We start from the raw sequence: 23496 nt of genomic DNA, 5'->3' as shown, positions 1-23496 counted from the left end.
AACTCACGGCTGTCATGGTGACTAGTTCCAGGCTGTGTCTCTTCTCCTCCCAGAGGATCCCTCCTATAGGATCCCTGATGGCTAACAACAACATATCCCGACATAATGTAAACGTTATACATTACCCTCTCTCCCTCAGTGACATGAATAAGTATGTTTCATATTCTCAGAACACAATGTTTAGCGATGTTGGATCTGTATTGCTAGGCAGGAAACTAAGTGATATGGGCCATAAACTTTTCTTTCTCCCTTAACGTGACCTGACCTGACCTGACCTGGACCCCCTTCATCATTAATCCATGGCTCTCTCCCCTTATCAATGCCTGCCACGTGATCGCTTTTCCTATTCTCAGGACCTTCCCCCTACAGATAACCCTTCACCTCTGGCGTAGCCCCTCGGCTATGGCAGCCCTCAGGTCTCTATTACAACTAATGATTAATAATTATTAAAGTTCAGAAATCCAAACCCATCAAAGCCTAACATTATGATAAAGCCATCACATAACAAATCAAATCAAATCAAATCAAATTGATTTATATAGCCCTTCGTACATCAGCTGATATCTCAAAGTGCTGTACAGAAACCCAGCCTAAAACCCCAAACAGCAAGCAATGCAGGTGTAGAAGCACAGTGATAACACAGTACTAGGAGCTTGTTAAAAGGTTATAACTAAAAAAGTCTATAGAGAAATTAGCATTTTGCTAAAGGCATAATCCAAGAAACAATCCCTGCACCCAGACCCAACCATTCTGTTTCTCTTTCCTGTGTGTGTGTGTGTGTATGTGTGTAGATGTGACAGAGTGGCGCGCTCCAGCTGCAGGCATGTTCCTGTGGATCAACCTGAAGGGCATTGCAGACACCCAGCAGCTAATCATTTAGAAAGCTCTGGAGGAGAAGGTGCACACACAAACAAACACACACACACACACCTTACCTCGGACTCACCACAGCTGACACATACACTGACTAAACTAATACAGCCTGTTTGACTGAATGAGATTATGCTTGGGGTTCTAAAATAGTCCACTTATACTGAAGTCATGCATCTTTGAGAGGTTCCTGTCATTTAAATGATATATATTTTGGATATTAAGGACAGGTTGGCTACAGATAACCCTACTGTGTGTCTTGTGTTATTTGGTTGTCTAGGTTTCTAGTTTAACTCATGCATCCTGATCAGCAGCAGGAGGTTTGCAGGGCGGGGCTAGTGTTGTCAGGAATAGGATGGCAAACGGATTTAAAAACCCACCGTTTCTCCTCCCACACGAGAACACTCCAAATCCACTCTGATTGGTCTGCTTCTATGTGAAAATAGCAGGGAACACTTTCAGATTTTATTTTATAATCTAACATGGGGGATTTTCCCTCACAGCACGAAACAATTTAAGCTTTTTGCAGTAGATTATTAGGCTTATTATGTGCAGAGTGGGACTGGGAGAGGAAGAAACAAAGATCAACTCTAATGTCAGCACACAGAATCTATAAGCAGCAGTTTTAAGACACACAATTCTGAGCTTCAAGATAAGAGAGTGTGTGTGTGTGTGTGTGTGTGTGTGTGTGTGTGTGTGTGTGTGTGTGTGTGTGTGTGTGTGTGTGTGTGTGTGTGTGTGTGTGTGTGTGTGTGTGTGTGTGTGTGTGTGTGTGAGAGAGAGAGAGAGCAAATGGAGTCACCGGGCTATGATATAAGTTAATCACCACACCACCACCACAGTTTTGGCTCTGTCATGAGATTTGGTATGTAGGTCCTGGTGTGTTGAATATTGTCTTTTGTCCTAGGTGCTGCTCGTCCCTAGAGGTATATTCATGATCAACAGCTCAGACCCTTGTCCTTATGTCAGAGCGGCCTTCTCCCTCTCCACACCGCAACAGATCGATGAGGTGAAGAAACACACACACAGACACACACACACTTGAATTCAATAAATGAGTAATAAATATATCTTCTCTCTCTTTTTACACTGGCTTTCAAGAGGCTCTGCACTCATCAAGGAAGCTTTGTCAGGAGTACTTCAGATAACAAAAATATTAACTATTTTCATTGACAGAGATATATATATTTCAAATACTGTACACTAATTCACACTTGAATCACAGACGCTAACTTACCTCGGACAAGATATGCATTTTGCCTTGGAGATGACTGTAAATGTAATCACCATGTGGCAGTCATCGGCCTAGTTTAGTAGCTAGCACTGTGTAACTCTGTTAACATCTTTGCAACTAAATCACCATTATTTGAGCCAAGCATTTCTGAACAAAAAAATATTAATTGTTTTTAAATGTTTTTCTAACTTGAGAGGCACCTAGGCAGCTGGCCATGTGTTTGTGTTTCATCTGAAGCAACCCCTATGTCTCACTCCTGCTTAGAATTTCATTTGCAGTTCATTGAAACTCTGCTGTTGTGTATATTTATTGGTAAATAACACTCTTTCCACAATATCAACACTTGCTAATGCGAGATAGCTAGGGTTATGGATTAATGAATGGAGTCTTTTAATAACGTGTCCATTTCAGAGATTGATTCATGCTTTTAAAGCACCGACAAGGTCGGTCAATAATCCACTCCGGAAGGCAGATATGACCTACTTGGGTTGAGCCAAACAGTTTGTTATTTTTACCTGAACTTTATAGACTCTCTTTTGACTACAACAGTTTGTGTGTGAGTGTGTGGAGAGAGAATGTGTGAAGAGAGTGTGCCTGCAATGTATACAGTAAGCTACTGATAGCATTGATTTAATTTGTTTGTATCCTAGTTATTTTGCCTATTCAAATTAGTCGTGTTCTGAATACAACTCATCTCATTGGTCATTTATATATACAAAGGGAAGTCCGAGGATTAAATAGAACCACATTTGGCCTCTTCGTCAGTCTTCAGTACTGTAGTTACATCCATCAGATTGAACAATGCAGTGGTTGATGATGGCAAACTGCCTGGACCTCAGAGAGAGTGAGACACTGGCCTCTGTTTACTGTCTGGAGAACTGTATGTTAATGTACTAGACTTCATAGAAAGACAAAGGGCAGACACGAAGCAGTAAGCCCTAAATGTAGCCTACAGTTTAGTTCATAAATGCACTTCATTCATTCATGAAAAAACGGCATGTTTTAGTTGCTGTGTTTTAGTTCTTGGAAGAAGCTTGGGCTCCCGAGTGGCGCAACAGTCTAAGGTACTGCATCTCAGTGCTAGAGGTATCACTACAGACCCTGGTTTGATTCCAGGCTGTAGGCGGTGCACAATTGGCACAGTGTCCGGGTTTGGCCAGGGAATTTGTTATTAACAAGCTTGCCTAGTTAAATAAAAATAAAAAGAAGTGATGATGTTCTTTTCAATTATTGCGGAAAAAAATAGAAAATAAAATAAATATCTTACTTTTCTAGCTACATTTAATTCCACTAATGACACATTCATGATTGCCATGGGCACCCCTTCAGGTCGGATCAAATAAAGTTGGTGCGTTGCCAATGACCATCCTAGTTTTCTTGCTGCTTGCTTGTAATTTGACTCCGGTAGGGAAGCTGAACGCTGCAGCGAACGAATGTTGTGTCAAGCCGCCAGCTGAGCAAAAGACAAGAGATTTGAGGATGTCGAATAAATAGCGGAACGCAGCGGTGTCCGAAAGACAGACGGCGTTCTCCTTCTTGACCGCATAACGATAAAACATCTTTAGTAACTAGCTCCGCAAACATAACAGTGGACGACTATTGTGTAAGTATGCAATCAGATGTTGGAAAACGTTATTAATCGAGATAGCGTTATCGCTAGCTATGATGATGGTTAGCTACTAACGTTAGCAGTCATCATTCCCTGTACCTAGTAACGTTACTAGCTACAGTAACGGTTGATTATTTTTCTGTTAGTTAGCTAACGTTGCTATATTAAACCTTACATTTAACTAGCGAACTATACTATGTGAGCTACTTGGCCGTTTAGCTGTATCAAAGAAGCTAGCTAGTTAGCCAACCCGTTGTGTCCTTTCCAGGCTGGCTAGCGACGTTAACGTTAGATTGCTAGCAAGCCTCCACTATTTTGCATCCAGACCAATATTAGCTTACTATTGCAAATAGCCCAGAATAGCTAGCTAGGTTAGCTACTTTTTTGCATTCAAATTGTCGGTCAAATAAATAATATTTATACTAACTAACTAACAGCATTTATTGTTATCAAGCAACTTATTTTAGACAGTACGTTAGGCCTAACGTTAGCTAATAAAAATAGACCGAAAATAAATATTATGTAGGCGTCAATATTATAATTCTATCATGTCTGTAACATTGCAGCTCTATGTTGTAACAATGCATTAACAGATACTGTTGCTGTAACGACAATATTACATTAATTGTTGGCTTTACAGTAAAAAAAAAACTGTTATTGTATTTGGTAGTGTTTCTTTGTTGTTGTCGGAGTCAAAGACTATTGGTTCGGGGAGTAATTTACCAACCGAAGGTCCCTGGCCTTATCTTTTGGTTCAGCAGAGAAATCATTACTATCTAAACAAACCAACTGTTCAGAATGTTCATGAGTGCTTTTCTTTAATTGTTTTCCTCTTCCAGTGGAATGCTTCAAGATTTGGAGCAGAATACCAAATTGCCTTTCATTACCGCAATCAGGAGATAGCCAGTATGTGTTGAACATGAAGACGCGAGTGGCATGACAAACTATCCTCGGGGGAAAGCCACGGTCAGGAAGAAGGGGAAAAAATGAGTCGGTCAAGTGGCTACGGTTTTAGCCTCTTGCTACTGTCAACTATCAGCCTCTACACCGCCGGGGTTCTATCGGCGGTTTCAGATAGAAACAGCACAGAAAACGGCACGGTGGCAGATGGTGGATTTGTCCCCCTGGTGTTCTCGAAAGTAAGCCAGATCATCGCCCGCGAAGGTAACTGCGCGCTGATTGATTGCAACGTCACTGGAGAGCCTGTACCGAATATACAGTGGTTCAACTCGCATGGAGACCTGCTGGACACGGATACAAGTAAGTCAAGCTAATTGAATGTACAGTTATCAATAATGTCCTTGATGTGGCTTTAGCCACAGAATCAGCAGCTCTCAACACCAATTTGAACTGCCAGTGTCCGGCTTAAGGCATTACCATTCAAGTTCTATTTCAATAATAAGGCATTATGAAATAAATCGTGTGACTATGCAGACCATCTGACGCAGAGGATGACAGGCATTATCACAAACTGTCATGAAAAAAGCTAGAATTATGATTTATAGTTAAAATAGCCTCAATCTCTGTAAACTACTGACTAAATCCCTCTGTATTTAAGTTTTTGTATGGCCAAAGGGCAGCATTTGTAGACTACAGTCAAAAATATTTGTGTGCTGTGTACAACGGAGGGAGGAAGAACAGAGAGGGGTGGGGGGGATTTCATAGGAAGGTCACATTGAGTAGTTGCATTATGACAGACTATGATGAGATATATATATATATATATATATAAGGGGGATTATTTGCTGCGATTATGCAATGCCAACCCAGCAGATAAACATAATCATACACCAAAGCCATGATGATAACAAACCAAACAAGCTGGCCTGTCCCCTCTTTTTTTCCAAAACCTCAAGAGTTAAAAAGTTACAGCCACTACTTAACTTCAGATACTAGATAAAGTACATAATATTGCTGGCATTGATAGGATAATATTGTCATTGTTTTCTCTTTCAGTTGTAATCTATCTACTGGTTCCTATATGGAGGCAGATTGGTGGTCACTGCCACTACCTAACTGTTTGTAGATACATAATACAGCATTGAGCTGAATGTAGGTCATAAAACAGGGAGGTTGTTAGTAAATATGAATGGCATCGGATAGTATACTAACAGGTAGGATACTAATAGGAGATTGAAAGGTAGGGGACTGGTAGGATACTAACAGGTAGGATATTAATAGGAGAATAAAAGGTAGGAAACTAATAGGATACTAACAGGTAGGAGGATCCTATTAGCATACTAACAGGTAGAATACTAGCGGATAGAATTATCAGGTAGGATACTATCAGACAGGAGACTAACAGGATTTTACCAGGCAGGAGACTAACAGGATTCTAACAGGCAGGAGACTAACAGGATTCTAACAGGCAGGAGACTAACAGGATTCTAACAGGCGGAAGGAGGTAATAGGATACTAACAGGTGGGAGGGGGTAATAGGATCATCCTAACAGGTGGGAGGGGGTAATAAGATCATCCTAACAGGTGGGAGGGGGTAATAGGATCATCCTAACAGGTGGGAGGGGGTAATAGGAGGATACTAACAGGTGGGAGGGGTTAATAGGATCATCCTAACAGGTGGGAGGGGGTAATAGGATCATCCTAACAGGTGGGAGGGGGTAATAGGATCATCCTAACAGGTGGGAGGGAGTAATAGGATCATCCTAACAGGTGGGAGGGGGTAATAGGATCATCCTAACAGGTGGGAGGGGGTAATAGGAGGATACTAACAGGTGGGAGGGGGTAATAGGATCATCCTAACAGGTGGGAGGGGGTAATAGGATCATCCTAACAGGTGGGAGGGAGTAATAGGATCATCCTAACAGGTGGGAGGGGGTAATAGGATCATCCTAACAGGTGGGAGGGGTTAATAGGAGGATACTAACAGGTGGGAGGGGGTAATAGGAGGATACTAACGGGTGGGAGGGGTTAATAGGAGGATACTAACAGGTGGGAGGGGGTAATAGGAGGATACTAACAGGTGGGAGGGGTTAGAGGATACTAACAGGTGGGAGGGGGTAATAGGAGGATACTAACAGGTGGGAGGGGTTAATAGGAGGATACTAACAGGTGGGAGGGGGTAATAGGAGGATACTAACGGGTGGGAGGGGTTAATAGAGGATACTAACAGGTGGGGGGGGGGGGTAATAGGAGGATACTAACGGGTGGGAGGGGTTAAGAGGATACTAACAGGTGGGGGGGTAATAAGAGGATACTAACAGGTGGGGGGGTAATAGGAGGATACTAACGGGTGGGAGGGGTTAATAGAGGATACTAACAGGTGGGAGGGGTTCATAGAGGACACTAACAGGTGGGAGGGGTTAATAGAGGACACTAACAGGTGGGAGGGGGTAATAGGAGGATACTAACAGGTGGGAGGGGTTAATAGAGGATACTAACAGGTGGGAGGGGGTAAAAGGAGGATACTAACGGTGGGAGGGGTTAATAGAGGATACTAACAGGTGGGGGGGGGGTAATAGGAGGATACTAACGGGTGGGGGGGGGTTCATAGAGGATACTAACAGGTGGGAGGGGTTAATAGAGGATACTAACGGGTGGGAGGGGGTAATAGGAGGATACTAACGGGTGGGAGGGGTTAATAGAGGATACTAACAGGTGGGGGGGGGGGGGGTAATAGGAGGATACTAACGGGTGGGAGGGGTTAATAGAGGATACTAACAGGTGGGAGGGGTTCATAGAGGATACTAACAGGTGGGAGGGGTTCATAGAGGATACTAACAGGTGGGAGGGGTTAATAGAGGATACTAACAGGTGGGAGGGGGTAATAGGAGGATACTAACGGGTGGGAGGGGTTAATAGAGGATACTAACAGGTGGGGGGGGGGGGGGGGGGGGGGGGGGGGGGTAATAGGAGGATACTAACGGGTGGGAGGGGTTAATAGAGGATACTAACAGGTGGGAGGGGTTCATAGAGGATACTAACAGGTGGGAGGGGTTAATAGAGGATACTAACAGGTGGGAGGGGTTCATAGAGGATACTAACAGGTGGGAGGGGTTAATAGAGGATACTAACAGGTGGGAGGGGGTAATAGGAGGATACTAACGGGTGGGAGGGGTTAGAGGATACTAACAGGTGGGAGGGGGTAATAGGAAGATACTAACAGGTGGGAGGGGGTAATAGGAGGATACTAACAGGTGGGAGGGGTTAATAGGATCATCCTAACAGGTGGGAGGGGGTAATAGGAGGATACTAACAGGTGGGAGGGGTTAATAGGATCATCCTAACAGGTGGGAGGGGGTAATAGGATCATCCTAACAGGTGGGAGGGGGTAATAGGATCATCCTAACAGGTGGGAGGGGGTAATAGGAGGATACTAACAGGTGGGAGGGGTTAATAGGATCATCCTAACAGGTGGGAGGGGGTAATAGGAGGATACTAACAGGTGGGAGGGGTTAATAGAGGATACTAACAGGTGGGAGGGGGTAATAGAGGATACTAACAGGTGGGGGGGGGGGGGGGGTAATAGGAGGATACTAACGGGTGGGAGGGGTTAAGAGGATACTAACAGGTGGGGGGGTAATAAGAGGATACTAACAGGTGGGGGGGTAATAGGAGGATACTAACGGGTGGGAGGGGTTAATAGAGGATACTAACAGGTGGGAGGGGTTCATAGAGGACACTAACAGGTGGGAGGGGTTAATAGAGGACACTAACAGGTGGGAGGGGGTAATAGGAGGATACTAACAGGTGGGAGGGGTTAATAGAGGATACTAACAGGTGGGAGGGGGTAAAAGGAGGATACTAACGGTGGGAGGGGTTAATAGAGGATACTAACAGGTGGGGGGGGGGGGTAATAGGAGGATACTAACGGGTGGGGGGGGGTTCATAGAGGATACTAACAGGTGGGAGGGGTTAATAGAGGATACTAACGGGTGGGAGGGGGTAATAGGAGGATACTAACGGGTGGGAGGGGTTAATAGAGGATACTAACAGGTGGGGGGGGGGGGGTAATAGGAGGATACTAACGGGTGGGAGGGGTTAATAGAGGATACTAACAGGTGGGAGGGGTTAATAGAGGATACTAACAGGTGGGAGGGGTTCATAGAGGATACTAACAGGTGGGAGGGGTTCATAGAGGATACTAACAGGTGGGAGGGGTTAATAGAGGATACTAACAGGTGGGAGGGGGTAATAGGAGGATACTAACGGGTGGGAGGGGTTAATAGAGGATACTAACAGGTGGGGGGGGGGGGGGGGGGTAATAGGAGGATACTAACGGGTGGGAGGGGTTAATAGAGGATACTAACAGGTGGGAGGGGTTCATAGAGGATACTAACAGGTGGGAGGGGTTCATAGAGGATACTAACAGGTGGGAGGGGTTAATAGAGGATACTAACAGGTGGGAGGGGGTAATAGGAGGATACTAACGGGTGGGAGGGGTTAGAGGATACTAACAGGTGGGAGGGGGTAATAGGAAGATACTAACAGGTGGGAGGGGGTAATAGGAGGATACTAACAGGTGGGAGGGGTTAATAGGATCATCCTAACAGGTGGGAGGGGGTAATAGGAGGATACTAACAGGTGGGAGGGGTTAATAGGATCATCCTAACAGGTGGGAGGGGGTAATAGGATCATCCTAACAGGTGGGAGGGGGTAATAGGATCATCCTAACAGGTGGGAGGGGGTAATAGGAGGATACTAACAGGTGGGAGGGGTTAATAGGATCATCCTAACAGGTGGGAGGGGGTAATAGGAGGATACTAACAGGTGGGAGGGGTTAATAGAGGATACTAACAGGTGGGAGGGGGTAATAGAGGATACTAACAGGTGGGAGGGGGTAATGGAGGATACTAACGGGTGGGAGGGGGTAATAGGAGGATACTAACGGGTGGGAGGGGTTAATAGAGGATACTAACAGGTGGGAGGGGGTAATAGAGGATACTAACAGGTGGGAGGGGGTAATAGGATCATACTAACAGGAGCGGAAGATCCTAATAGCATACTATAACAGGAAGGATTTTTTTTATTTTTTTTTTATTTTTTTTATTTCACCTTTATTTAACCAGGTAGGCTAGTTGAGAACAAGTTCTCATTTGCAACTGCGACCTGGCCAAGATAAAGCATAGCAGTGTGAGCATACAACAAAGAGTTACACATGGAGTAAACAATTAACAAGTCAATAACACAGTAGAAAACAAAGGGGGGGTCTATATACAATGTGTGCAAAAGGCATGAGGAGGTAGGCAAATAATTACAATTTTGCAGATTAACACTGGAGTGATAAAAGATCAGATGGTCATGTACAGGTAGAGATATTGGTGTGCAGAAGAGCAGAAAAGTAAATAAATAAAAACAGTATGGGGATGAGGTAGGTGAAAAGGGTGGGCTATTTACCAATAGACTATGTACAGCTGCAGCGATCGGTTAGCTGCTCAGATAGCTGATGTTTGAAGTTGGTGAGGGAGATAAAAGTCTCCAACTTCAGCGATTTTTGCAATTCGTTCCAGTCACAGGCAGCAGAGTACTGGAACGAAAGGCGGCCAAATGAGGTGTTGGCTTTAGGGATGATCAGTGAGATACACCTGCTGGAGCGCGTGCTACGGATGGGTGTTGCCATCGTGACCAGTGAGCTGAGATAAGGCGGAGCTTTACCTAGCATAGACTTGTAGATGACCTGGAGCCAGTGGGTCTGGCGACGAATATGTAGCGAGGGCCAGCCGACTAGAGCATACAAGTCGCAGTGGTGGGTGGTATAAGGTGCTTTAGTGACAAAACGGATGGCACTGTGATAGACTGCATCCAGTTTGCTGAGTAGAGTGTTGGAAGCCATTTTGTAGATGACATCGCCGAAGTCGAGGATCAGTAGGATAGTCCGTTTTACTAGGGTAAGCTTGGCGGCTTGAGTGAAGGAGGCTTTGTTGCGGAATAGAAAGCCGACTCTTGATTTGATTTTCGATTGGAGATGTTTGATATGAGTCTGGAAGGAGAGTTTGCAGTCTAGCCAGACACCTAGGTACTTATAGACGTCCACATATTCTAGGTCGGAACCATCCAGGGTGGTGATGCTAGTCGGGCATGCGGGTGCAGGCAGCGACCGGTTGAAAAGCATGCATTTGGTTTTACTAGCGTTTAAGAGCAGTTGGAGGCCACGGAAGGAGTGTTGTATGGCATTGAAGCTTGTTTGGAGGTTAGATAGCACAGTGTCCAAAGACGGGCCGAAAGTATATAGAATGGTGTCGTCTGCGTAGAGGTGGATCAGGGAATCGCCCGCAGCAAGAGCAACATCATTGATATACACAGAGAAAAGAGTCGGCCCGAGAATTGAACCCTGTGGCACCCCCATAGAGACTGCCAGAGGACCGGACAGCATGCCCTCCGATTTGACACACTGAACTCTGTCTGCAAAGTAATTGGTGAACCAGGCAAGGCAGTCATCCGAAAAACCGAGGCTACTGAGTCTGCCGATAAGAATATGGTGATTGACAGAGTCGAAAGCCTTGGCAAGGTCGATGAAGACGGCTGCACAGTACTGTCTTTTATCGATGGCGGTTATGATGTCGTTGAGTACCTTGAGTGTGGCTGAGGTGCACCCATGACCGGCTCGGAAACCAGATTGCACAGCGGAGAAGGTACGGTGGGATTCGAGATGGTCAGTGACCTGTTTGTTGACTTGGCTTTCGAAGACCTTAGATAGGCAGGGCAGGATGGATATAGGTCTGTAACAGTTTGGGTCCAGGGTGTCTCCCCCTTTGAAGAGGGGGATGACTGCGGCAGCTTTCCAATCCTTGGGGATCTCAGACGAGATGAAAGAGAGGTTGAACAGGCTGGTAATAGGGGTTGCGACAATGGTGGCAGATAGTTTCAGAAATAGAGGGTCCAGATTGTCAAGCCCAGCTGATTTGTACGGGTCCAGGTTTTGCAGCTCTTTCAGAACATCTGCTATCTGGATTTGGGTAAAGGAGAACCTGGAGAGGCTTGGGCGAGGAGCTGCGGGGGGGGCGGAGCTGTTGGCCGAGGTTGAAGTAGCCAGGCGGAAGGCATGGCCAGCCGTTGAGAAATGCTTATTGAAGTTTTCGATAATCATGGATTTATCAGTGGTGACCGTGTTACCTAGCCTCAGTGCAGTGGGCAGCTGGGAGGAGGTGCTCTTGTTCTCCATGGACTTCACAGTGTCCCAGAACTTTTTGGAGTTGGAGCTACAGGATGCAAACTTCTGCCTGAAGAAGCTGGCCTTAGCTTTCCTGACTGACTGCGTGTATTGGTTCCGGACTTCCCTGAACAGTTGCATATCACGGGGACTATTCGATGCTATTGCAGTCCGCCACAGGATGTTTTTGTGCTGGTCGAGGGCAGTCAGGTCTGGAGTGAACCAAGGGCTGTATCTGTTCTTAGTTCTGCATTTTTTTGAACGGAGCATGCTTATCTAAAATGGTGAGGAAGTTACTTTTAAAGAATGACCAGGCATCCTCAACTGACGGGATGAGGTCAATGACCTTCCAGGATACCCGGGCCAGGTCGATTAGAAAGGCCTGCTCACAGAAGTGTTTTAGGGAGCGTTTGACAGTGATGAGGGGTGGTCGTTTGACTGCGGCTCCGTAGCGGATACAGGCAGAGGCAGTGATCGCTGAGATCCTGGTTGAAGACAGCGGAGGTGTATTTGGAGGGCCAGTTGGTCAGGATGACGTCTATGAGGGTGCCCTTGTTTACAGAGTTAGGGTTGTACCTGGTGGGTTCCTTGATGATTTGTGTGAGATTGAGGGCATCTAGCTTAGATTGTAGGACTGGCGGGGTGTTAAGCATATCCCAGTTTAGGTCACCTAACAGAACAAACTCTGAAGCTAGATGGGGGGCGATCAATTCACAAATGGTGTCCAGGGCACAGCTGGGAGCTGAGGGGGGTCGGTAGCAGGCGGCAACCGTGAGAGACTTATTTCTGGAGAGAGTAATTTTCAAAATTAGTAGTTCGAACTGTTTGGGTATGGACCTGGAAAGTATGACATTACTTTGCAGGCTATCTCTGCAGTAAACTGCAACTCCTCCCCCTTTGGCAGTTCTATCTTGACGGAAGATGTTATAGTTGGGTATGGAAATCTCTGAATTTTTGGTGGCCTTCCTGAGCCAGGATTCAGACACAGCAAGGACATCAGGGTTAGCAGAGTGTACTAAAGCAGTGAGTAAAACAAACTTAGGGAGGAGGCTTCTGATGTTGACATGCATGAAACCAAGGCTTTTTCGAACACAGAAGTCAACAAATGAGGGTGCCTGGGGACATGCAGGGCCTGGGTTTACCTCCACATCACCCGCGGAACAGAGAAGTAGTATGAGGGTGCGGCTAAAGGCTATCAAAACTGGTCGCCTAGAGCGTTGGGGACAGAGAATAAGAGGAGCAGGTTTCTGGGCATGGTAGAATATATTCAGGGCATAATGCGCAGACAGGGGTATGGTGGGGTGCGGGTACAGCGGAGGTAAGCCCAGGCACTGGGTGATGATGAGAGAGGTTGTATCTCTGGACATGCTGGTAGTAATGGGTGAGGTCACCGCATGTGTGGGAGGTGGGACAAAGGAGTTATCAGGGGTATGAAGAGTGGAACTAGGGGCTCCATTGTGAACTAAAACAATGATAACTAACCTGAACAACAGTATACAAGGCATATTGACATTTGAGAGAGACATACAGCGAGGCATACAGTAATCACAGGTGTTGAATTGGGAAAGCTAGCTAAAACAGTAGGTGAGACAACAGCTAATCAGCTAGCACAACAACAGCAGGTAAAATGGCGTAGACTAGGCAACGGGGCCAACAGATAAAACAAACAAGCAGAATGGAGTACCGTGATTTATGGACAGTCCAGCGTGCATCAGCTATGTAGCCAAGAGATCAGTGTCCAGGGGGCAGCGGTGGATGGGGAAGGGAAGCTGGACTGGCGAGTGTTATCCAGGTTAAAAAAACGAACAATGACTAAATAGCTTGTAGCTAGTTAGCTGGTTAGCTTCTGGAGGTTCTTGAGTGTGTTCTAAAAATAAATAAAAAATTATAGCGATTCCGTATCACATTGGGTGAGGCAGGTTTCCGGAAGGTATAAACAAATTAAAAGTCAAAAGAGATAGAAAGTAAATATGGGTCCGGTGGGCGTTTGGGACGCGGCGATTCAGGCGGTTAGCAGGCCTGTGCTATCAAGCTAACAGTTTGTAGGCCCGGGCTAGACAAGGTAGCAGTTAGCGGACCGGAGCTGGACAAGCTAGCAGTTAGCAGGCCGAATTAGCAAGCAGGGAGATAGCGAGGGCTAGAGAGTTAGCCTTTGGGGGACGTCGCGATGGGGTGAGTCTGTTTATTCCTCTTCATGCGGTGACATCGATAGACCGGTCGTGGGCCCGGGTATTGTAGCTCAGGAGTATGCTACGGTGGTAGCGCAGGCCGGGCTAGCTTCAAGCTAAGTGGGTGGAAACGCTAGCCAGGGGTAATCATCCGGGGTTGCGGTTTAGCTAGATAGCTAGTTGTGAAGATCCAGCGTATTTGGAAGCTTAGGTTTAGCAAAATGTTTAAAGGGATAGCTATGTAAAAAAACGAAAAATATGTTAAAAAAAACGAAATGTAAAAAACGACAAATAAACAAAATATAAACAAAATATACAGGGACACGACACGACAGGACGACTTACTGCTACGCCAGCATTCTACTAGCAGGTAGAATGCTAACATGTAATAGGATACTAATAGGTAGGAGATAATAGTCTATCTGTAGGATACTAACAGCCAAGATACTAACAGGTTGGCAGTAATAGGATACTAACAGGTTGGAGATAATAGGATACTAACAGGTAAGATATGAATAGGATACTAACAGGTAAGATATGAATAGGATACTAACAGGTAAGATATGAATAGGATACTAACAGGTAAGATATGAATAGGATACTAACAGGTAAGATATGAATAGGATACTAACAGGTAAGATATGAATAGGATACTAACAGGTAAGATATGAATAGGATACTAACAGGTAAGATATGAATAGGATACTAACAGGTAAGATATGAATAGGATACTAACAGGTAAGATATGAATAGGATACTAACAGGTAAGATATGAATAGGATACTAACAGGTAAGATATGAATAGGATACTAACAGGTAAGATATGAATAGGATACTAACAGGTAAGATATGAATAGGATACTAACAGGTAAGATATGAATAGGATACTAACAGGTAAGATATGAATAGGATACTAACAGGTAAGATATGAATAGGATACTAACAGGTAAGATATGAATAGGATACTAACAGGTAAGATATGAATAGGATACTAACAGGTAAGATATGAATAGGATACTAACAGGTAAGATATGAATAGGATACTAACAGGTAAGATATGAATAGGATACTAACAGGTAAGATATGAATAGGAGACTAACAGGTAAAATACTAATTGGAGACTAACATGTAGCATACTAACAGGTAGGATACAAACGGGTAGGATACTAATGGGATGCTATCAGGTAGGATACAAATGGGTAGGATACAAATAGCATACTAATGGGTAGGATACTAATGGGATGCTATCAGGTAGGATACAAATGGGTAGAATACTAATAGCATACTAACGGGTAGGATACTAATATAATTATTTATTTCATTCAGTCCTAATCTATCTGCTATATGTGGAGGCAGATTAGAAAGAGAAAAGAGGAGATTGGGGGGGGGGAGAAAAAGGAGTTGAGAATACTGTCTATGTAGAAAAGATGTAGAGAGAGTACTGTCTATGTAGAAAAGATGTAGAGAGTACTGTCTGGGTAGAAAAGATGTAGAGAGAGTACTGTCTATGTAGAAAAGATGTAGAGAGAGTACTGTCTATGTAGAAAAGATGTAGAGAGAGTACTGTCTATGTAGAAAAGATGTAGAGAGAGTACTGTCTATGTAGAAAAGATGTAGAGAGAGTACTGTCTATGTAGAAAAGATGTAGAGCGAGTACTGTCTATGTAGAAAAGATGTAGAGCGAGTACTGTCTATGTAGAAAAGATGTAGAGTACTGTCTGGGTAGAAAAGATGTAGAGAGAGTACTGTCTGGGTAGAAAAGATGTAGAGAGAGTACTGTCTATGTAGAAAAGATGTAGAGAGAGTACTGTCTATGTAGAAAAGATGTAGAGAGAGTACTGTCTATGTAGAAAAGATGTAGAGAGAGTACTGTCTATGTAGAAAAGATGTAGAGAGTACTGTCTGGGTAGAAAAGATGTAGAGAGAATACTGTCTGGGTAGAAAAGATGTAGAGAAATATTCTCTCTATGTAGAGAGAATATTGTCTATGTAGAGAGAATATTGTCTATGTAGAGAGAATACTGTCTATGTAGAGAGAATACTGTCTATGTAGAGAGAATACTGTCTATGTAGAGAGAATACTGTCTATGTAGAAAATATGTTCCAGATAAATAGTCGGCTACAATAATGAAGAATAATGAAGAATTTTAACCGTGTGAGTCACCTGCTATAAAACAGGAATGCTAAATGAGCATTGCGGGTTCCATTTTGAACAGACCTGTTGGAACTTGCTCTGGCACAACAATCATTATTGAACCACTAGGGCCTGTTACCTGTAGCATCCAAACAACATTAATACATTTGTCAATGTTTAGATTGATGTTTGTTGTGGTCATAGCTGGGGCTATTTTACTCATGGATGACGGTGAGCCAGTCAGTAGAAGACTTCATGCTCCACAAGGCTCTGTCACAGATCTGTTATGACATACACAACAGTTGTTTCTTCCCTGTTGCGCATTACTTTTCTTTTATAGCTGTCGACACCTGTTTTTTAGAGAGCTTTTGCTTTCCACACACTCACGTACTTTCGAAGGAAGCCTTGAAACACATCACACGGGGGCAGGGGTGTATACGCTTAGTCTCTCTAGTCTCATGGAAATAAATTGATGTCCAGGTTCCCTGGTACATTTCCTTTACGCATTCAGTTTTTTTAGAGACACGGCAGAGAGGCTGGAGGCTTGATGGATTTAAGTGTGTGGGAAGCGAAGGTGTGTGTGTACTAGTCTATTCATGCTCTGTCTTAAGCCTAACACTATTCGCCTCCAGAATTGGTTTCATGTTCTCTCGCATTCTGTGATAGACTCTCTCTTTCTGAGTCACCCACCCACTCAGGATGAGCTGTCAGATTCTGGAGAGAGAGAGAGACGTGAAGTCATCCATCCATCCACTGTCTCACCACATGCCTACGTACGTTGATGTTCTAACGCAATGTCAGATGATGCCACTTCATGCAGCGACAGGAGAATAGTGGTCAATGTAGACCATGGTGAAATATAGCCAGGATGACATTTATACTGAACAAAAAATATAAACACAACATTAAAATGCTGGTTCCATGTTTCATGAGCTGAAATAAAAAGAATCCCAGAAATGTTCCATAAGAACAAAAATTGTATTTCTCTCAAGTTTTGTGCACAAATTTGTTTATACCCCTGTTAGTGAGCATTTCTCCTTTCCCAAGATAATCCAACCACCTGACAGGTGTGGCATATCAAGAAACTGATAAAACAGCATGATCATTACACAGGTGCCCCTTGTGCTGGGGACAATAAAAGGCCACTCTAAATTGTGCAGTTTTGTCACACAACACAATGCCACAGATGTCACAAGTTTTGAGGGGACGTGCAATTGTCATGCTGATTGCAGGGATGTCCACCAGAGCTGTTGCCAGATAATTTAATGTTAATTTCTCTACCATAAGCCGCCTCCAACATTGTTTTAGAGAATTTGGCATTACGTCCAACTGGCCTCAGAACTGCAGACCAGGTGTAACCACGCCAGCCCAGGACCTCCACATCTGGCTTTTCACCTGCAGGATTGTCTGAGACCTGCAACCGGACAGCTGATGAAACTGAGGAGTATTCATTACTCCTGTATTCTGATTGTCTGGGCTGGCTCCCCAGTGGGGGGGCCTCTACCCAGTCATGTGAAATCCATAGATTAGGGCCTAATTTATTCATTTATTTAAATTGACTGATTTCCTTATATGAATTGTAACTCAGTAAAATTGTTGCATGTTGCGTTAATATTTTTGTTCAGGATATTTAGCCTTGATAGGTATAACAAAAGAGCTTCTTAATAAATTGGATATTATACCAAGATTAGTTGTATCAGCAGTAGTATTAGCCTACTAGTAGAGGAAGACGAACCCATTTCGACAGTCGACAGATGTTTGTAACACGCTTTAATGTGTGGCTGGCTACTTCCTTGGTTCAACATTTACATGATAGCTTGTTTGTTTGTGTTCCGCTCCAGGCGTTTGTCTCCCTGTTCACCAGCAAGCACCACATGGTATTTTCCCAGACAGAACGCAGCTTCCCTCAGCCCCACTCTTTATTTAAATATTGACCAGTCTACATCCCAAATGGCACCCTATTTTCTATTCACCTTGTCATCCCCAGGTCGAAGCTTCGGAAACAGGACCTTCTCCAGGTTTGCTCCTAAGCTCTGGAACTCCCTCCCTCTAGCCATCCGTGACTCGGCGTTCATCACTATCTTTGTCCCTCCTATAGCCCCACCTCTTTGAAAAGGCCTACCCTTTCCCTTCTTTGAGCCCAACCCTCTCTTTATTCATGTTTTGTTTAGTTTGTTTTGACTCCTGTTTTCTTTTTAATTTCTATACATTTTAAAGCGACATTGGGTCCTTGAAAAGCACTACAAAGGCCCATTTATTATTATTAAGTCACACTACTTTTAACCAGAGCCCTATAGGCCCTGATCAAAAGTAGTGCACTAAATAGGGAATAGGGTGCCATTTGGAATGGAGAATTTTAAATAAACAAGGAACAAAACGCACTGTGACACTGTATTTTGAAAGTTCTATATCTAGAAAACTTGATTGTTGACATGCAACATGTTTTTGGACTGTATCAACAGTGGACGAATGAAACAAAGATGGTTTCTCAGTAACTAATGAAAAGGGAAGACTGGTCCGCTTCGGGGGGGTTGAGGATTCCAATCCAAAGTATGTTTAAAAATAGCTGGTTGCTGGATTGCAGGCTCGAGGACAGTCCTGCAGTTGGCATAATATTATCACTCAATATCAATTATGCAACCTAATGAATCGCTATTTGTTGCAATAAATTAATTACAGGAGTCCTTTATAGGCCTAGATTATGGGGGATAATGAATGAATCGAGCTCTGTGCCAAAAACATGCATTTCATTAGTGGCCTAGCCTGATTCCAAAAGTAACGTGATGAGGGAGAGCTATAAAGTGGCTTCAGGACCCAAGAAGTACAGTGGAAGCATAAAAATAGAATGATTTTAGAATTTGGGGGTGGGGGGGGGGGGGTTGAATGGGAATTTCTATAAATTTTCTTTCTATGCAGTGCAAACCCAAAGGCCTTCTCAGAAAGCATGGCAGCTAGCTATAAAAAGCTGTTGCATGTGACTGTCTTGGAAAAACTAGTAGATACCTTCCCGTCTAGCATAGCCTGGGCCTGGCTGCTGTCTTTGCAACCAGGAAATGCATATTGCACTAACCTTGAATCATACGAGGTTGGTGGCACCTTAATTGGGAAGAACGGGCTCGTGTTAATGGAATGGCATCAAACACCTAGTTTCCACATGGTTTCGAGGTGCTTGATGCCATTCGCTCCGATACAGCCATTATTATGAGCCGTCCTCCCCTCTGCAGCCTCCTGTGACTTGATTGATCTATAGAAAGGATAGCCCATTCCTTGAAGGAAAATCGACCCTGTTTCTATGGTATGATATTTCTTTCTGTAGCAATGTATCATGAGCTGTTCTAGTTAAGTCTGTCCTTTACCATTGTTAATGTGAAAAACCTACAGTTGGTTTGGGTGAATTTTGGGCTTAATTGGTGGGGACCGATTTTGAAGCTACAGTCCTCTAAATGACTGTCTCGGTCTGTCTCTTTCTCCTCCGAAAGGTGACAAGTGGTTGCTGACGGACGATGGCATCCTCAACATCACAGAGATCACGTTCGCCGACCGTGGCAAGTACACGTGCATGGCGTCCAACGTGCACGGCAGCGCCAACTGCACGGTGACCATGCGCGTGGTCCTGCACAGCGGGGACCTGGGGGCCTACTACGTGGTCGTGTGCCTCGTCACCTTCACCATCATCATGATCCTCAACATCACGCGTCTCTGCATGATGAGCAGCCACCTGAAGAAGACTGAGAAGGCCATCAACGACTTCTTCCGCACTGAGGGCGCCGAGAAGGTTTGTGTCGCATTTGGCTATACTTGTGAGGACCGTACAAAGACATAGCTAGTAACTTTGTGGGTGGGTGAGTGAGTGTGTAACTGTTTTGAATGTACATAGGTGATGTTTGTAATAAAATAAGAATCGAAACATTTCCATCCATGATAATTAATGTCCAATAAAGTTCAATTCCAATCTATTCTCTTCTATTTAAAGCTCCAGAAGGCGTTTGAAATCGCCAAGCGTATCCCCATCATCACGTCAGCCAAGACCCTGGAGCTGGCCAAGGTGACCCAGTTCAAGACCATGGAGTTTGCCCGCTACATCGAGGAGCTGGCCCGCAGCATCCCGCTGCCCCCGCTCATCATGAACTGCCGCACCTTCATGGAGGAGATCCTGGAAGTGGTGGGGGTTGAGGAGATGAGGCACACGTTCCTCCGCCAGGCCCCAGAGGGGCACCACATGGGCGGGGCATTGGGATGCCGGGCGGCCCTGGTGCAGGGGGCCCTGGTCGGGGTGGGGCCCGGCGACGTCTTCACCATCCTCCGGGAGAGAGATAGGGAGCGAGAGAGGGAGCGTTCTGGATCCCCTGCAGCGGATTCTGACGACGCGTCGTTGCACGAGCAGCCTCAGCACATCGCCATCCAGGTGTCCATCCACCCCCCGCTGCCCATGGAGGCCCCAGCTCTGGCCGAGGCCACGCCTTCATCTCCTCCGCCATTGGCTCCCCTGCACCTAGAGGAGGAGCAAGAGGAGCAGGGTTCCGAGCCGGAGCAGGAGCCAGTGGAGGAGGCGGCATTGGGGGTGGAGCTGGAGGCGGAGCTAGATCCAGAGGTTACTACTAAGCTACAGCCTGGTCAGGTGATTTATGAAAGCTATGTGTAAACAACAGGAGGGAAAAAAAGAATGGGATGAACGATCCTGTCCTATGCATTTCCCTCCCCCACCCTCAAAAACATAGAATATGTCAAGAAAAGGTCATTTTATTTCACTTCTCAACAGAACTAGCTTAAAACTGGAACCTAGATACTACGTATGTAGGTCCATCTGGATTATATTCTAATAACCTAGTCTGGATTCCAATAAATCAACTTGATAAGACATTGAGTATAATCATCATCCTTCATGCTTATGGATCTTCATGTTGAATATATTGTGGCTGGAGAGGATAACCAACAAGCGATATGCGTAAGTATAAAGCATTGTAAAGGGCCATTTAATTAGTATTAGTAAGCAGACGAAAGAGCTGTTTTTCGTTTCAAGCATTTCCTCAATCGATTTCAGGAAGAAAAAAAACGATCGACTTGTTGCCGGTTATGCTTTTATCTCTTTGCAGTATTAATCCGTTTTATGATAAATTCATCAATTAGCTCTTCAAGCTGACATTGTGCAATCACTGTTACTAAACAGACCACCAAGGCTTCTTTTGTTTCAGCTTGAAAAGACTGCACATTATCCTACCACTGTTGCAACCAACCGGCCTGAGGTTTCAGTGTCATGTTATAGTACGTGAAATGCATGCTGGACTCTGAGAAAAAATATGGATTTGAAAGTGTGGTCTATAGTCAAATTTAGTCAGTTAAACTCTATACAAGTGATTTATATAGACTGATATAACTTCTGTAACGGCTGAATTATTGGATCACAAATAATATTTCAGGGGATGATTGAAGACCTAGATGTTTCAGGCCTTCTGGTCTGTGATGCACGTAATTAACAATTGCATAGCCACTATAGCCTTCTAGTGTGGTTCATTGAAACATTTTTGAGAAATTACATTTATTATTATTATGATGCCCCTGTGGTGTTTTGACTTCCTAGATGTTAGACGTTTTACAATTTTGCCGCCTTTATACGGTCTGTGTTTCCAATATTTCCATCTTATTTTCTCCCATTTCCTTTTTGTAATATGTGAATGTTCTTATCTCGTTTTAATTGGGTCTCAAACCCCAGCCTCCTTCCCCTCTGTACGTGTTTGAAATTAGAGGCTTCATTGACAGTCTGATGCATGTGAAATGAGTGCGACGTATTGGTCTTTTAACAGGACTAAGATACTTTATCTGCTTAATAGTCTGGGTGGGGGTTGATGTTGCTCTGCTTTAAACTATGCTCTTATTTTTGAAGTGAAAATAAAATCTGTGTGTTACCATGGTTTCCTCCAGTTTGGTTTGAATTGTGCAGTAACAAAACATTATGGGCCATCCTAGGCCTCTCCCTCCCTCGCTCTTTCTCTGAGGACCAAGGACACCTAATCGCCACCTGATTCATTCCCCCAATCAGCCTCGCCGGCTCCCACTACACCAAAACAAAAGGCACCCATTTTGTTCTTGTAACCATAGTTTTGGTGGTCATTATAGATGGGTCGCAAGCTAGCAAGAAAACATTTGTTTTAGCTCACTGCTCATCTTGGCAAGGAATGTTCAAGGGAAGCAAACTAACCTAAGCATGTGTAATGTGACGCATACCGAGGGCAGTGTGCACACACGCATAGAAATAGCCCAGTGGATGTTAAAAGGACAGGCACAAAGGCTTGTAGAGCAGATAAGAATTTGAATGGAAAACCAGTCCTAGGCCAGTGACTGACAGAGCTTGAACAATCCCTGTAATAGGAGACGTGTGTGTGTGTGTGAGAGCTGACCGTGTAAACTGACTGGCATTAGAAGCTGACTTTAGGCTTTGTCTTTGTACTGCTTCCAACTCTCACAGGAAAGGAGGCCTTCAGACTGGTTTGTGTTGGAAGTCTGGGTGGCATAGTCCTTCTTTCTGTTCTTTAACCAAGTGTTTATTTTCTCTCAAGCAAGTGGAATAGAGAAACAAACAATATATTCCATAAATATTACACCCACAAAAGTTCCTGAAGAATGAAGACATGTCATATGTGCAAATAGTTCAAGTACAGAAAGGAAAATAAACATATGGGTTGTATTTACAATGGTGTTTGTTCTTCAGTGGTTGCCCTTGTGGCAACCGGTCACAAATATTGTTGCTGTGATGTGGGTCTGTGTAATCTGAGGGAAATATGTGTCTCTATGGTCATATTTGGCAGGAGGTTAGGAAGTGCAGCTGTTTCCACATGTTGTGGGTAGTGTGCACATAGGCTGACCTGGCTCTCAAGACCGGCTATGGCAGCCTTTCTCAATAGCAAGGCTATGCTCACTGAGTCCTGTACATGCTTTCCTTAGGTTTGGGTCAGTCAGTGGTCAAGTATTCTGCCACTGTACTCTGTTTAGGGCCAAATAACATTCTAGTTTGCTCTTTTTTTGTAAATTCTTTCCAATGTGTCAAGTAATTTTATCTTTTTGTTTTCTCATGATTTGGTTGGGTCTAAATGTGTTACTGCCCTGGGGGCTCTGTGGGGTCTGTTTGTGAACAGAGCCCCAGGACCAGCTTGCTTAGGGGACTCTTCTCCAGGCTTTGTTATGGAAGGTATGGGAATCGCTTATTTTTTGGTGGTTGTAGAATTTAACGTCTCTTTTCTGGATTTTGATAATTTGCGGATATCGGCCTAATTCTGCTCTGCATGTATTATTTGGTGTTTTAAGTTGTACACGGATATGTTTGCAGAATTCTGCATGCAGTCTCAATTTGGTGTTTGACCCATTTGGTGAATTCTTGGT

At 44.3% G+C, this 23496-nt stretch overlaps 1 protein-coding gene across 1 annotated transcript; it reads left to right on the top strand.

Annotated features, from left to right (window-relative positions):
- The first annotated feature begins 3402 nt into the window (after positions 1-3402).
- LOC109906414 (microfibrillar-associated protein 3-like) lies at positions 3403-22033 on the top strand. The gene is made up of 4 exons (XM_020504093.2): positions 3403-3707; positions 4553-4973; positions 19602-19897; positions 20096-22033. The coding sequence occupies exons 2-4, from the start codon at positions 4700-4702 to the stop codon at positions 20762-20764; spliced, it is 1239 nt and encodes a 412-aa protein (XP_020359682.1). The 5' UTR covers positions 3403-3707; positions 4553-4699; the 3' UTR covers positions 20765-22033.
- The last annotated feature ends 1463 nt before the right edge of the window (positions 22034-23496 follow it).

Source organism: Oncorhynchus kisutch, linkage group LG16 (assembly GCF_002021735.2).
Source record: "Oncorhynchus kisutch isolate 150728-3 linkage group LG16, Okis_V2, whole genome shotgun sequence".
Lineage (NCBI taxonomy): Eukaryota > Metazoa > Chordata > Actinopteri > Salmoniformes > Salmonidae > Oncorhynchus > Oncorhynchus kisutch.
The sequence above is the reverse complement of the archived record's forward strand: the minus strand, read 5'-3'. Positions and strand labels throughout refer to the sequence as shown.